Genomic DNA, 16,619 nt, shown 5'->3' with positions numbered 1-16,619 from the left:
ACCTTTATTCTAGCTCCTATTGTCTTGCCCCCCACCCCCCCTTCCCCACTCCTCTCCCATTTGTCCCTTCAGCCTCCTCTACTCCTCCCCTAGATCCCCAGCTCCTGGGCAGGGGCACTAACCCCCTCCCGGGGTCCCGGTGTTATGGGGGTAAGGTGGGGAGCGAGGCGGGGGGCCGGGTGTCAGTGTGCCTCTCTCTGTCTCGCTCCAGGTTATGGGCTCGTGCAGGAAGAGCTTCTCTCACCGGCCTCCATGCAGTACAGCCTGCCCTCCCCGCTGGGTGCTGAGCCTTACTGGCAGGAAGTATCCAGCCTGGACTGTGCACCCATTGCCACCACAGAAGAAGACACCCTCATGGAGATGTCTGATGTGCAGGTGTGGCCGTCAGGCAACAGCCCCTCCCTGGTGCCTGTGGAGGACTCCTCGCTGGAGTGCAGCAATGCTGACGACTCAGAAGGTCTGCTGGGGCTGCCATATGGAAGTCTGGGTCGGCCCGCTAGTCAGGCCAGTGCAGCCAGCGGAGGGGGTGGGGTGCTGAGTGGCTCCATTGAGCTACCCGAAGACGATTCAGAGATGGGCGTTGACTCGCTCAGCACTGCCACGCCAGCCTCGCTTGGGGGCACCATCGCTGGGATCAATCTTAACGGGCTGAACAATGGTCAGGGGTCAGAGGCAAGTTCGGAGGCATCAGCATTCACCAGTATGACTGGTGGAGATGGAGCAGGAGGAGGAGGAGGAGGAGGGACGGGCTCAGTGGAAGGGCTTTCTGTTGCAGGACAGCAAAGGGTGTATGCTCGGCTGAGTGAGTCACCTGGACTGAGCTGTGTTGCAGATCGGAATGGAGACAGGTGAGTCAGACCTCTGTCTGCCTATCAGGTGACAAAGTCAAAATCACGGCAACAAAACAATAGATCTGTGCTAACATCATATCCTTATTGCATGTCAGTGAATGTCAATGGTGATCTGGAGTTTTCTTGAAAATTTCTTGCAGAGGAAGTGACACTAAGGGGTTATGATAAGTTGTTTTACTTTACTTGGAGTAAGCATGGACAGTATGTGTACCACCTCCACATTGATCCGTTCTTTCCTTTCAGGTCAGGTAATGGTGGAAACGGAGGTGGTGGAGGCTCTTTCCTTTCCTACCTGCAGGAACAGACAGGCCCGGGGTGGATCCCTGTCACCGACCCTACACAGGCCTGGGTGGGCAGTCAGCCTAAACCCAAGCAGGCCATGGACACCATGATATCATCAGTATGTAACGCTGTGGACGGAGACCAGTCCCACGTGTCTCAGGAGGCCTTGCTTCAGCCTGTGAGGGACATGGGGCACTCGGAGATCTTACGAGGGCACTTCAGAGGTACCCAGCCATTTGAGAAGGGTTTGGGCTTCCCACACAGGGTACCAGACCTGAGGGCCTGGGATGACATGCGCCTGAAGGGCCAGGTGAGTGTGTTGCTCCTCCCATGCAAAATAAGAGGGATGTTTGTCCAAGTAATCAGTTATACAGACATTGCTGTCTGAAAAGTCAGGTGATCGCCAGGTGATCGCCAAAGTCAGTAGGATTCATCCTGTTGGGACCATAAATGTCAAATGTACAAATTTTCATGGTAATCCATCAAAAAGTTGTTTGATATATCTGGACCAAAGTGGTGGAACGACCAAAAGACCGACATTGCCATCCCTAGAACCATGCCGCTAGCATGGCCAAAAACCACTGTGAATTCTATACATGGACTTTAACGACAATGTACCATAGATTCAACCTGCCTTTAGCAGAGAAATGCTGTGACGTATAGTAAAAACAGATCATACAAGAAGTAGAAGTCTGGTGCATTTTGTCAGTAGTCTTAGTTTCTAACTTCTTCTAACCTAGAAGTCACAAGTTTAAGTCAGACCTAAAGTTCAAATCAGCATTAGATGATTCATGTTAAATTGTAGAAACATACAGCAAACAAACATTCATACACACACACACACATACCCATGCACACGGAGTCTAGGGCCCAAAATGGGCACAAACAGCATGTCCGGCCAAATATAGCAAGCATTCTTACTGTCCTGCTCATGTTACATGATCCCCACCCCAATCATTTCCACGTGTTAACTTCCTGGCACACCACCACCACATCACACTGTAAAGGACAATCTCAGCCGTGAAAGTGTGTGAGAGCAGAAATAGACTGTTGCTTTTAGGGCCTTGGTGGTCTTGCTTTTGTATGTGGGTCATACTGGTGAAGAAAGAGCCCTTTAGCTTGGCTTAGTCGCATCTTGGCTTTTGTAGCATTAGGATTCAGTGTGTTGCAGTGCTGCATAATAGTGGTGTGCTTTTTGAGGAAATGTACCCACTAGACTGTGTGGATGAGAAATTGTTTGTAATTAAAGTAATGAGTACCTGAAGGAAGTCAGGGGACGAGTTTCTTAGTGCTCTTACCACAGCATACAGGGCCACACTGGAGTAGCCAGAGGTATTTAAAGCCCACAGCTCACATGGTCAGAAAGAGAGAGAGGTGGGATTAGAAGCCTCCCAAAGTTGCTTTTGCTTGGATTTTATGTCATTGAGTGGGTACATCTGACCTGACAGTGAGAAGGAGACAGAATAGAGACCTGAGGAAAGGGCCCACTGCCCCAGCTAATGGAGGACAGATATGAACGGAAAGACAAACAACTAAACTGCGACTGAACCAGCAACAGAAGGCGGCAGGCTGCAGCTGTTACCTTTTCTCTCAGCTGAGAGAAGGGCTGCGTGGGAAAGCAAAGGCTGAGGGAGTGTATTGTCGTGTGTGGGCTGTGTTGATTTGCTGGGGATCAAAGTGGGGTGATGTGGGCCCTGGTGACAGAGCTCCTCTTCAGCTTCGTGCTGCTGGCTTTCCTGGTTATCAGCTGTCAGAATGTCCTCCACATAGCCAGCGGCTCTGTGAGGTCCGTGCTCACCTACATACATGCTCAGCTGGACCGTGAGCTCGGTGAGGTCGAGGGAGTGGCTGATGAAGAGGAGAACGTCACCACCAGAGTGGTCCGCCGCAGAGTCATCCTCAAGGTACAAAGAGAGGGACAGAGGACGGTCGAGCACAAATTTGGAGAAAGGATTTAGAGGCAGGAAAACAACAATCACAGGATAAGGAGAAAATACTGTTTGGTGAAAGGCTGAAGGATGCAGTGTATTTGATCAAATGCAGGAGTGATGCAGGATAGGTTTGTGGTATTAAGGGTAAATGATTTGACAGGGTTTACTGCACTTGAGTGGAGTGGGTGTGACAAAAATGGCTGTCAGGCTTTACTAAGGACACTGTGTACATAAGGAAATGTTGTATATGACAATAACAAAAACTGAATCGAATCAATACAATAATAATAATTCATCATCCATTAATTGAAATTTTGTTAAATTAGCATCAAATTACTGTACGGATGTGGCTAAATTTATCTTCTGCTGTTACGGATGTAAATAGATTGTCTTGGGCTCAACAAGTTTGGGCTCCAGTTCTATTAAAAAGCCTTATGGCATTTTCTTCCTACTAAATCTCAGACTGTGTCAACGCTAACACAAATGTTGACATGTTTTATTCAGGTCTCCACAGACTAGACTGGCCCTTGTTCTCGCTTCTCCGGCTATAAGAATTTCTATTATCTTATAAATAGCTGCTTAGACACGCTGCAAATTATTAGAGGCTATAACAGCATTGTCATGAACCTCATGAACTGTAATTATAAGTGTCGCTAAGAGACATTAATGAACTCCATCGATCCCAACTGCTGGATTTACATACTTCCACAAACAACCCTCTAACCCCTCACCTATCTGTCGTTCATCTGCCTCTTTGTGTTTCCAATTAGTGGAGGGGTTTATGGCATGCAAATAATTACTGCAGTGACAGCTATTTTAAAACATGCTTTAAGTCCATAATTTACTGGGTGCTAATTGTTTCTACACCATCCTGAGTTTTCTGAACTTTTTATACTTTGGGAGATTGTATCTTGTAACAGTTACACTAAAATGTAAGTCCAGCACTTTCAAGAGGAAGGAAGTACTGTTTATGGTTTCTTCAGAAACAAATTTTTAAGGGTACAAATGCGTTTCTGTTCACAGGGCGACGAGGTTGAAGATCTTCCTGGGGAGCAAGTAAGCGAGGAACAGTTCACGGATGAACATGGAAACATTGTCACAAAAAAGGTCAGCCATTTCAACATGGTTTTATACTGTATTCTTAAACTGGGGTCCAGTAATTGTTTCCCTTATGTCACTGGCACAGTACTCATCAGCATTCATCACATACAACATTACACTATAGATATACTGTATGTCCCCCAAAAATAGACTTAATTTTGTTCTTTTAAAAAGACGATGAGTATTTTCTCCATAACCATTTTTTTATATTTCACCAACTCTGTCTTTTCACTGTCTTATTCCCACTCTCTGCTTCCATCCATCACTCTCTCCCACCCTTCTGTGTGTGTTTGTGATAGATTGTGCGTAAGGTTGTGCGCAGAGGGAAGGGTTCAGGTGAGGAGGGGGTTCAGGAGGTGAGCATGGAGGGCTCTCTGCAGGACGCCAACGAGCTGGAGGTTGATGCTGAGCAGTTCATGAGCTACGCCATCCTGGGCCAGGACAGCAGCAAGGTGGGCTTCTGATCTGCAGACAGCTCTCTGTTGCAACACCTGAGGCTCCCGTTATTAGCTAGGATGTGCAGGGAGCACTTAGAGCCCAAATGGACTGAATCAGATCAGATGATAACAGCTGAACACCATCTGATGAGGTTTTGTTTGATTTAAATCCATGTACTAGCTCATTTATAGTGAACAGGGGACTCTGCGCAGCAGTGAGCTTGAAAGTCTCATCTCATCGTGGTTTCCCAGGCGTATTCCGACAGTCCTTGAGTAGCTTAACCTGCATGAGCTTCAGTAACATAGGCTGAGAACACAGTTTGTATGTGTGGTGTCGTAATCTTAAAAGCAATAGTCCTGTTCTATTATGTGTCAGACCTAAATCACTAGCGAAGATTGAGTGCAAAGTTTGGTTGGGTAATTGTTTGATTGCTGACTTTCTGTTACATTAATCTCCACCCAAATATTATTACCTCATGTTCATCTTCTGCATGCAAGAGGACCTAATGAGTCCACTTTGCTCTGGTGCTGTTATTGCTTTGGGTGAAGTACTCACAGTTCATCATTTTAGTCATCACTAAGCTGCACCTACACTTATGTTTGTTTCTTGCACATTAATGACTGAATGAATTGATCATGGCTCCTTGCAGTGGCTATATTTTCCATTCTGCCCCCGTCAGTTATCTCAATGACTGACTCTTCTGTCCTTCATTAAAGTTTATAGTCCTTCAAATGCGACTGTGCTGTATCACTCAAACCTGCAAGGCTCTCTGCATCAGAGCTGGGTCAAATATTATTTACAATCTTTCAACTTTTGTTTTTTAATTTACCTGCAGGAAGTAGCAGAGGATTGGGGTTTAACACATCAAGACAATTCAGAATATTAGGGTATCCATAAAATAAAATAAACATTCCTTTGATTGTGTAAACTTTCTTGCACTTTGTGTATTGACCTATGTGGTCAGATCCCATCCATCTAAATATCAAGAAATCAGTAAAAAAAAAAGAATTTGCAAATATTATTTGACACAGGTCTACTCTGAATCTCAAAGACTGCAGATGTTTCTGATGCCCTCTTATCTTCAACTGTCTTTCTGCCACCCATCACTTCTGTCTTTGCTTGACTGTTTATACATAATTTCTTTCTTTTTTCCCCCCTCTTTCCTCTCCCTTTACTTATTTGTCTCTCTCAATTACATCTCATCTGTTGTTTTTCCTGTTTTTCTGTCCCCTCTTTCCTTGTGGCACTATTTCCTTCCTCTGTTGTTCCATTTCTTTTTTTCTCCCTCATCTTTTTCTTCCTGTCACGTCACCTTTATTTCACTCTCCCCTTACTAACGTTCCGTCAACCTCTTGTTCTGCTCCTGTCATCCCACCTCTTCTCAATCCTTGCACCTCGTCTGCCGCCAATCCCCTCCCCCCTGATGTAGCCCGATACTGTGGATGTGAAGAAAGGTGCTCAGATAGTGAAATGCGCCAGTCTGCGGAGAGTTAAGCAGTGAGGCAGACTGAGTGCTGCGTCCCCGCAGGTACGGGACTGACCCACAGTGCCTCGTCTGACCTGTTTGCTAGACCATTTAATCCAGTCTCTCTGGATTAAATGTACCTTTAATTCAGTACTAATGATATGTAATGAGACTTGAATCTTCAATTTAACAAATGGTTAAAATATGAATTACACACACAAAAAAAAGATGCCTGTCATTCTTAATTATTTTTTGCCCACAAAGTACAAAAATATAATAAAAGTATCATCAGGAAATGGAGACATTCCATGACAAACATTTTTTTTGTCTAACATAAGTTTGTCTAAGATAGAATGTATTAATGCAGGTGATTTGGAGTATCAGTGGTAAGACACATCCATATAAACCTGAGATGATACATAATTCCCCAGTAATTTTCATTTTTAATTTTAGAGAGTATGTAAGTTCTTCCAGTTTTTACAACCTGAACAATAGAAATTCAGGCTGCTTGCCTTCTGGCAAACGCTTTGTCATGTTAATATCAGATGTATGGACTTTTATTTGTGAATAAATAGCAAACAGGCAACTAAATGTACTGGGCACAGAATTGATTTTTGTATGTTTAAATTAAATCATTCTTTGCATGATAATAATTTCTCTACATTATGTAATTTATCTACGTGCAAAAAATACATTTCTGTGTTCCAAATGTCCCATTGTGCACTCAATATAATGCCATACAGACAACACAAGTTTGATGCAAATAGATCACTATTGCTTCGCAATAAATTATGTCAGGCCAGTTTATTTCTTCATGCATGTTGTGACAAGCTGGAAAAGGGTTGGCACAATGTGCACTCAGCAAAACAACTAACCAAAAAAAAAGTAAAGTGCTCTTAAGTTCAAAGCTGCAAGGCCAGTTGTCCTGTGTCCTTGCTATCTGGAGCCACTGTGGTGTGTGTGTGTGTGTGTGTGTGTGTGCGTGTGTGTGACTTGCCCTTTCTAACATAAAGGCCATGACATTCCAGAGATTACTGATTTCAAACGACTACTGAATATTAAACCACTTATGCCAACCATTTTTGCTTGAATGCTTCTGCAGAGCTAATGTGTTGTTTTATAGTGACTGATTAAAATAAGAGGGTGATTTATGAGCATCAATTGAAGGGAATTTCAAAGAAACAATTTTGCCAAGGCCATTTTAAAGGCTGCATTTATCAGTATACATATATTGGATTCAAAAACACTCACATTTGCATTGACCTACTGCAGCTTGCATGTCATTTGCTCTGTAGATCACTGATGAGTTTTTGCTCTAGTCGGATGTAGCAAGACAAACGTGTGGCTTGTCCTACATCAGCGTGTTTCCCTCTCTCCACAGAGTTCTCCGCAGGATTCAACCCCTTCACCAAAACCATCCTACATGGACACATGACCAGCAGCAGCTGACAGGAGGAAGAACATATATGAAAAGGCAGACAGACCGAAATGAAGGGCAACAGACACCAACGCCATGACAACTACAGTGGCTCTGCCGACTATCAGCACGAAGAGAAGGATACGGATTTACTTGTAGTTTTTATTACCTTTTTTTTTAAGAAACCGTGGAGAAAAAAACACATCTACTACTAGGCTAGAAGCATGATTTCGTATAAAACAAAAACCAAACACAAACAAAAAAAACTAGCAACCAAAACGTGCTTCCTGTTATCTGTATCAGCATGAGTGACTGCTGCCGCATGGCCTGTCTTTAACTACAAATACCTAGGGAATACAAGGGAGGGTAAAAGGGTGGGGAGGGATGGGGAGGAGACACTGCTGTGTGGGACAGGCATGCAATGTGGGGTATGGTCAATCACTGGCCCATTTTCTAAACCAACAGGGGAAAGTTTATCAGTCAAAAAAGGGAGACTAAAATACTGAGAATTACATAATCTCTAGACAACAGGTTACTCGCCCTCCTCCCTGCCACACTCTTCCATCTAAGAGCATCACCAACTAGTTTTAAACCTGTCCCAGTGCTCTCCAGTAAAGCTACAATTATCACCCAAGGATATCGGTGTTGTACATAATATCGTATGCACTAAAATGCTCTACGTGACTGTGCATTACGTGTGCTGTTTATGTTCTAAGATCCCTATGCGATGCCACTGATGCTGCTGTTTCAGGTACATAAGAATTCCCTCCCCTGTTTTTCTCGTTTGGTTCGTTTGGTCTGAGCCTATATATTATTCTATATATCTTGAGATCTTTGTGGGTACAAGAACATACAAATGTTGTGTTGCTCTGCCTGTTTTAAACGTTGGATTTTTGTGTGTCGGGTTGTTTGTTTCTTTGTGCTTTTCATGTGCTTTCACCCTTTGCTTTTGACATGTCAAACTGTAGAGGGAAGACATACTGTAAGTCATTTACTGTACTTTGGGGTTTTTGAGCTTTGGGAGGCGGGTTTCTGCAGTGAACCTGCCTCCCCGACCTTCCCTCAGAGTGGTTTGCCTTGTGGGGAGGTTGACATTGAGATACATGGTGAGTGACAGATTATCATGAGTGATTAACCTCTCTACCACCCCACTCCTCCGCCTTTTCTTGTCCCCAGCGTGCTGTATCCTTGTGGGGTTTTGTGTTAATCAGATGTCTGTCTGAGCCAAAATCCAAATACCCGTCTTCTCCCTCAATATTGGCCCTTATCGCCCTACCTCCACCTCTCACCCCCCTCACCCCTCCAGTCAGCCTCTCAGAGTAGATGTAGCAGTCCTGACCACCTCCAGCAGGGGGCAGGATCCCACCTTCAGCAGTATCTGTTTGACCTCACACTTGAGGTGCACTTATAGACCATCTCACCACCACCAGAAGATGTCACTTGATGAAGGTAAATTAGCTGAAATGCTGGTAATAATGTAGCACTGGTTTGACTGGGTAAAAGATGAAGAGTCAGCTGGAGAAAGGAAAGTATCGTGTCGAGGGTCGAGGACGTGTTGAGCTTTGATGTTTGTCTCCTTGGTAATTCTTTGGAGTGTAGCAAAGATAGTCAGTCACCAATCACTGTGAAGAGAAACTGTAATACTGACCCGCAACTGTGAGCCTGACCCTTGCCGAAGTGTGTCTCTTGTTTCACTCCTTTCTTTAGTGTTACGTCTTTTTTTTAACTGTACTTCAGAAGAAGCAATAACTGCTTACAAAAGGAAAGGATTGTTTGCGTGAGTGTGTTTGAGTGTGTGTTTGAGTGTGACAGAGAGAGAGAGAGGATTTTAGGATCATAGTTCATGTTCTTCCTAAGCTCAGACTTTCAGTCTGTTAATCACAGCTTTAGGCTACTCATCACTCCACTCAGAAATGATGTCAGTACATTAGTATCTCACATTTTATCACTCTGCTTCGCTAAAAAAGAAAATTATTAAGTTTTACACTGAGATTGGACGAATATTGGTATGACTTCATATCAGGCATCCCATCTGCAAAGTGCCCAGTGTCTGTTTTTGTGACTCATCAGGGAATGTAGGTGTGTTCAGTCATAGTTTTAAAACCTTGAAAGAAATCCTATTGTATGTGTGTATGTGTGTGTGATTTTAATATCACGTATTCAATCCTGGATATTGGGACATTGTCAGAGTTGTGATAATATCACAGGAAGTAATATTGCAAATGGACAAAGAGCAGAGGCTCTCAGATTACATGTGTAATTCTAATTCACATATTTTTTAAAGTTGATTTACCTCAATAAGTGTGCCATCTCACATGATATCAATCACCTTACATGCATTTATTTCAAACATTATGTCAGACATTGAATGCTTTATTATGGAAAAATATGTAAGTCACAAAAACGTTGCAATAATCACCCATCAAGTGTTCAGTACGGCTTCACAGCCAGAGATGATGAATGTAAGGTCTTATTATGCTGTAAGTCTTGTTATAAAGTAGTCATCTGTGTTGGCTCTGTACTTTAGTAGATGATAGGGTATTCACTCTGTTGTTTCGACTCAGTATCTGCTGTTGATCATCAACATTCATGACAAACATACATACAAATCATTTTGGAGGAGATATTTAAAGATAGAAGCCTCAAATGGGTTTTGGACACTTTATCAAATAGCCCTTCATCAGATATTATTTCTATTTTATTATCTTTTTTAATAACCACAAAAAGTTAGATGTCAATAAAGATTACACAGCAGTGTAATGGTGTATTACCCCTTATGTTATAGCATACGGTTTGCTCTCTAAGGGCTCATAATTATGATATGCTTGGGTATGTTTCTGAAGCAGGGGCTGTTTATAAATCCACTGCTGATGTCAGGGTTGGGGGGGGGTCTGATGAGAAGACAATTAGGGGAGCGCTTTGAAGTTAGATGGAAGGCTTGTGGGGAGGCTTGGTGGCTCCAACGGCTAGTCTTTCAAGATGACAAGCATTTTTCCTCAACACAACCCACTCCTAATCTATTTCTACCCCCTTACCAAATATTAGACTGAGCCAATTCTAAGGCTTCCACATGGTGACAGTTTGAAGGGACAAGTCCAACTAAGTGCAAGCAGAGGGAGAAGTGGTTACATGAGAAAAATGAATAATGGAAAGCCCTGCACTGAGGGACCACTGAGATGATGCCATGCACCAAGTTCATGCAAAAATATTAACTGTTGCAAAAACTAGAGAACACATGTATATTCCTTTAGAATGGATTGAAGACATTATTAACGCAATAGCATATTACTCAATACTAAGGAATGCAACTGCGCACATGCACAGAAAATGTTTTTAACATAAAAGGCTATATATATGAAATATATGAAAATATAAATATATATATTTACTTAGAATGCTATGCACCCTTACTTGTCAAATGGGATTCTAGTTATGTTATGGATGTACTTTTAGCATCATACAGCTGTAGCTACCAAGAGACTGTTGAGTTCTGGGTAATGCCTGCAACCTGGGGATAAATAGGGGTCTTGTGGGTATTTTAACCTGTTTTGTTTGCTTTTTTTTATTGTTATGGAGAGTCAAACATGAAATTAAAATATAAATGTAAGCCTTTTAATCCAATCAAATCCGAGGACATCTATTGACAATTTACTCTGTACACCAGCTCAACATTTACAAAATTAATAAAGAAATGAAATATCTTTGTGTATAGCGTGTATGCTTTTGTGTGAGACACTTAATCCACGTGCATCCAACTACTGATGATCATACAGCAGTTTTGAACAAACTGTTATAAACATGCTGAACTGAATTGCCCCAGGACTTGCCCCAGGACTTGTCCTGTGCATACTGCTGAGCAGTCTTATGAAGATGATTACATCTTATTACACTTCACACTCAACAAAGTACCAGATGTTTAACATAACGGCCTCAAGCAGAGCTACTGTTTGAAACTCTACAAAAGCACACATAAATAGACAAATTAATGCACCAGTGACTAGAATCCATTTGTTTGCACACAAAAAAACAGTAAGACGAGTAATTTATCAATTTATAGTATCGATGAAATAAATACAAAAACCAGCAGCTATTGCTTGCGTTTGCCATAGGTTAAAGCTATTATTAAATTGGTGGTAGTTTCTCAGCAAACCAGGTTTAATGTTTGAACTCTGTACAGCCATTTCACAGGCATTATGTGCCAGTAGGGGGCGGAATAAGTTAATTTTGTCCACCTCGCAGTATTTCCCCCTGCAGCTTGACTGCTGTCTGTCTGTCTGTCTGTGTGTTGTTTTGTGTGCATGTAGAGAGCAGAGTGGAAGCGGAGGAACGTGTGCTCAGGTCCTTTTAACAAAGAACCTGGACACTTTGTGTGAGAGAGACTGCTTGTTGTAATGTGTGTAATTGTTTAGATACTACCTTTCATCATTTGCACTTATGAAAAAGAGGGATTTACTTTTTATTTATCCGAAAGTAGCCATTCTGTTGAGCCAAAGCAGTATCTGAAACAAGCGCGGTGTGGCTTTGTTGTTTTGTCAAACCAAGACTTTCTGCCAGTTTCATGTTATTTCGTTAGCTAGTTTTAGTTTATTATAGTTGAGCGAAGATGTCCACTGACTGCCAGAAGACCACTGCCAAGGCCATCCCGTCGACCAGGAGGGTGACCATCAACGACGCGGCGCACATGCCCCACGACTACTCCACTACTCCCGGAGGGACCCTGTTCAGCACGACCCCGGGTGGTACGAACTGTTGTTATACATCGTGTTTACTTGTATGTGCCGAAGAGAAGTGCTGTTACCCACGGGCATGCATGATTTATACTGTTATCCACTCAACAGCTGTATGTGCAGGGAATGCACAGGCTAACTCCATGAGGTCGGTTGCTGTCAAACGCCACTGTGCAGAACCAGCTGCTAGCTCTGCTTTAGCTAACTGCTAACGCTAGCTACCAAGTGTTCGGCTGAACAGAGAAGAGATTACTGCCTCTGAAGCAGTAAAATACCTGTGATACTAGTCATGTGGTTGGTGTATATACCCGCACCTCTGCTTTCTCATGAAATGAGATGTGTTTTCGGTTTTTATTGTGGGTTTTATCAGCTGATCATGAAACGTTAGCGACACCTACTGTATGTGCCGCTGCTAATGATGCGCGTCGTGGCGATACGTAATCGACAGCTAAAGCTGTGATTGGTTCTTTCCAGTGTGAGCTAACTCAATTTGTGGTTGGTTAACTTTTGTTTGTTTTAATGTTTTGTCTTAATTGTTGAAGACGTTTTAAGTTGACGTTTTATCTGTAGGACATCAAATCGTGATAAACATAAGGTCTAACCAGTAATACCTTGCCATCTTTGGATTGGTTCTCATTGATCATGTGGCGTCATTAGCTCCTCCCTCGTGGATTGTGTGTGTTATGTATGTATGTATGCACAGCTGAGACCCAACAGATTTTTATTATCTTAATCGATTTTGGGATGCATTTCATTTAAACTTTTACCACTGCTATTACCGGTAAATATTAACAAGGTTATAAACTTGGCAAAATATAAGGGTGGATGTTAAAAAATACAATGTCTCCCTTTTGTGCAAACACTTCTTATTTGTATATTTAGCGTTTGATAGCCAGATAGTCAGAAGATGCTTACATCAAGGAATTGACCATTTCTAAGTGGTTATACAGTTAAAGTTGACAGAAAAGGCTCTACTCACTGAGGGAGCTCTAATAACTCTGAGCAGCAAGGGGGATGCTGCAGAGACAACTAACCTCCCATAATAAACACATACATGGCCATTACAGTTTAGTTATATCAACAATACCAACATCTTATCACATAAGGAGGAGGTAGGGGTGGTGGAGGAAGCTGCAGCAGCAAACAGCATTGGCATGAGCAAATCAGCAGAGTAGTGGTGAGAAGTGTTAAAATGGAAACGCTGCACACCTGCATGAATATGATGGATGATGACTGAGCCACTGATGGTCGAGCATGATTGAAACAGACTTTCAGAATTTCTGATGGTCGTCCATCTCTTTTCCTACCTCTTCACACAAAAGGTACCAGGATCATCTACGACCGAAAGTTCCTGCTGGGGTGTCGCAGCTCTCCGGTGGCCAAGACTCCTCCACGAGGTCTGCCCAACATTCCAGGGGTGACCAGTCCTCCCACCAAGGACGCCGATGAGAAGGCCCACAATGGAGAACTACTGAATAACAACATCACTGCACCTGATAATAGCAACACTGGTATGTTCATACCTCAGACAAGCATCACAGGGAGGCCCTAGCATTTAGAGTGAAGGATTCAGTCTTAGATTCAAATGTAAATTCATGTAGTCACTGAAAACTACAGCGCTGATTAGAACCTCTGATGAATCCTTCACCTCAATTATGTGACGTGTATCAGCCATCAGCTGCCATTCTCTGTCTTTCATGGATAATAGAAGCCAGTTTGCGGTTTGAACACAAGCTGAAAGGAGGTCATTTGTGCCATTTCATTTCACTTTATTGTTCAGCCTGAGATTGTGTTCGTGTTAGCTGAAACCTGTTGAGGAGGACTTTGTTATTTTGTAATTTTGCCCTAACCAATCAGTAGCTAGTGACGTATCCACATGTCAGCATCACGTTCAGCTGACACAGGAGCTGCGTTCGCGGTTGCAAGGAGCAGTTAACATTTTTCATGCCGATGGCAGAAATACATCGATTTTAGAGTTGTTAGTCAACTTGCAGCAACCGGAACAGCTGCGTCACTCTCATCTACGCTTGTCATTTTTTCTGTCGCCATTTTTCCTGCTGTGGCACAAGAAGATGGCTTATCCATTCTTAACTCTGCTTAATGATTGACTTGGCTGTTTCTGAGTGGGGACACAGCCATGAATGAGCACAACACTAGACACATTTTAGACTATTTTAATCGCTGAACAAAATTTAAGATATGTGCAGCGAAGACCTAATATGTTTTCTTATTAATTTATGGGTTTTTTAATTCTTGAATGGATTGAGTACTTACACAAGAAGTTGCAGTCTGCCAGAACTAAACATTCATTTTAAATGTATTCATATGCATTTGAGTTTTTTGTAATCAAAGGACAGAAACCTATTTGAAGGTATTTCAAGTTAGATAACTGTTAAAAAACATATTAATGGTTGATTCTTTGATTAACTTAATTTAATTTAGTTTCTTCTTTGGGTATCATTCACCCTGTGGTGACCTTTTGCTACGGTCACTGCCCGATGTTATTTAATTAACAATGTTTTACCAGCTAATTATATAATATCCTCCAGGCTTCCTGAAATATTACTGGGAGTTAAATATAGTATGAGACTGTTAAAGATTAATCCTAATGTAGCAAAACATTTAGTTTATGAAATGCCTTTTTTTTTCTTCTTCTTCTTCTTCTTTTTAAGGTGATGACTCACAGTTTGAAATGGACATCTAGGTGGTCCTGGAACGAGTATAAAGATGTCAGACTTACCAAGAAGATGCTGTGAAGAGAGGCTCAGGAGAACCTTCTCTCTTCCCATCATCCATTCCATGAGGATGGAGGTTCGCCTTCAGTATCTCCAGCGTCTTAGTGTTTTAAAGTCTGGCTGTATCAATCCCATTTGCTTGTTTTGCCCAGAACAAATCTGTAATGAAACTTTTTTTTTCTGTCTGCCTCAAGGCTTAAACCTGATTTATGTGTGACACAGTGTGCCTTCCTGTAGTGGCTACAAGTTTAAAATAAACACTGAGAAGTACTCAACACCAACAACGCCTCAACAATCCCTTAGAACTGAGATAGATGAATGAAAATTAAGATCAATTGGGGAAAAGAATAATTGAAATTAGCTGAATTTATAACCATTCCAGAAGGGTTTGTCACTTGGTGTGCTTTTATTTCCACACATTTCCTGACACCTCTCTTCAGATATTGCCTTGAAATGTTCAAGATACTGTATAATTTTGCGATCGTGCTCTTAAAAAAACAAGTTTTTCATCTGAAGTGTCATACAGAGAATGTAAACCAATTTTGTTGATGAAATTTTGAAACTGATTTTCACAAGGTTTGTAGGGTGACAAGGCATTAAAGCAAACACCATTAAAACAAACAACACATTTTTGTCATGTATTTAACAGTGTGCATTAATTGTGTACTCTTGTTCTGTGAAGTCAGTGGATTGTACTTTTACAATAATTGGAGTAATGTCTTCGTGTTCATCGGTTCACTGATCTGAATACACATTTCTCGTGGACTGTGTCATCTTAAAGACCCAGAACCCATAAAAGTTTATTCTTATTTCCGTGATAAAATGAAAAGTAAAGATCTGATGACCACAACTGAGTTATTTGCAGTTCAAATTTCTCCTGATTTAGTAAATTAGTGAAGAGCCAATACACATTTTGAAATGATAACTCTTGTCTATGACATGTTGCTTAACAGCCCTTAGCACTTCCTGTGCTCCCCTGATTCAGCACAAGTCATATCAGAGGAATTCCTCAAGACTCTCACTGGCAACTGATAACCTCAGTCAGTGGACTGTATAAAGAGAGGTCAATATACAACTATACATAGCTGGGAGAAACTCTACCTTTCTATTCCACTTCTGTTGCTGGCACCTTGCGTCACTGTGCCCAGGTTTTACTGGGTTCATTCTGAAGTGGCTTACTAGGCTTTCCCTTTCAGTGTGTTACATAATGCTTCCAAATAATGGATGAAAGGGATGTCCCAGGACATCTCAAGCATTATTGCACTAAACTATTCAGTATTGCCGTGCTGTTAGTGTGTTCCTCTGTTTGTTCTCCAAGTTTCCAAAGATGTGCAAAGTCAGGTGGAATTGGACAATTAGCAGATATGAACTGAATAGTTGTGTTCAGTATGCGATAGACTGACCTGTCCAAGTTTACAAACGCATGCTGAGATATGCTCCAGCTCACCTTAATACTGAATAGGAATAAAGAGGGAGTTCTGTAAACCATAACTATGGCACGTAGGTAGAAGATGTTAAAAGTACCTGTTCATTGGTCTACTGAATAAATGCATAACAGGACCTTGTGTAGCAGAAAGGAATACATACTGTAGGTCCACTAATTTGAACTGACAAAAGTATTAATATTTTGAGGAATATAAAATAAATTTTTGGCAGGGCCTATTACATCAGC

At 42.0% G+C, this 16,619-nt stretch overlaps 2 protein-coding genes across 19 annotated transcripts in view; both read left to right on the top strand.

Annotated features, from left to right (window-relative positions):
* The window catches only part of ank1a (ankyrin 1, erythrocytic a), a 95,871-nt gene extending 84,685 nt beyond the window's left edge, over positions 1–11,186 (top strand). For 13 of the 18 annotated variants that reach the window (XM_044197115.1, XM_044197098.1, XM_044197104.1 and 10 more), the window contains 6 exons: positions 212–848; positions 1,095–1,443; positions 4,088–4,171; positions 4,465–4,617; positions 6,033–6,131; positions 7,450–11,186. In XM_044197115.1, the coding sequence (XP_044053050.1) occupies positions 212–848; positions 1,095–1,443; positions 4,088–4,171; positions 4,465–4,617; positions 6,033–6,104 (1,295 nt within the window). In that variant the 3' untranslated portion in view covers positions 6,105–6,131; positions 7,450–11,186. Of the gene's footprint in view, positions 1–211; positions 849–1,094; positions 1,444–1,483; positions 3,038–4,087; positions 4,172–4,464; positions 5,341–6,032; positions 6,132–7,449 lie in introns of those variants that run through there. The other 5 variants (XM_044197099.1, XM_044197112.1, XM_044197107.1 and 2 more) reach the window with 5 other exon arrangements.
* Positions 11,187–11,713: 527 nt separating this feature from the next.
* On the top strand, positions 11,714–15,568 carry eif4ebp1 (eukaryotic translation initiation factor 4E binding protein 1). The gene is made up of 3 exons (XM_044197133.1): positions 11,714–12,224; positions 13,535–13,723; positions 14,885–15,568. The coding sequence occupies exons 1-3, from the start codon at positions 12,089–12,091 to the stop codon at positions 14,914–14,916; spliced, it is 357 nt and encodes a 118-aa protein (XP_044053068.1). The 5' UTR covers positions 11,714–12,088; the 3' UTR covers positions 14,917–15,568.
* Positions 15,569–16,619: the final 1,051 nt, after the last annotated feature.

Source organism: Siniperca chuatsi, linkage group LG5 (genome assembly GCF_020085105.1).
Source record: "Siniperca chuatsi isolate FFG_IHB_CAS linkage group LG5, ASM2008510v1, whole genome shotgun sequence".
Taxonomy (NCBI): Eukaryota; Metazoa; Chordata; class Actinopteri; order Centrarchiformes; family Sinipercidae; genus Siniperca; species Siniperca chuatsi.
This window is presented reverse-complemented; position numbering and strand designations above follow the sequence as displayed.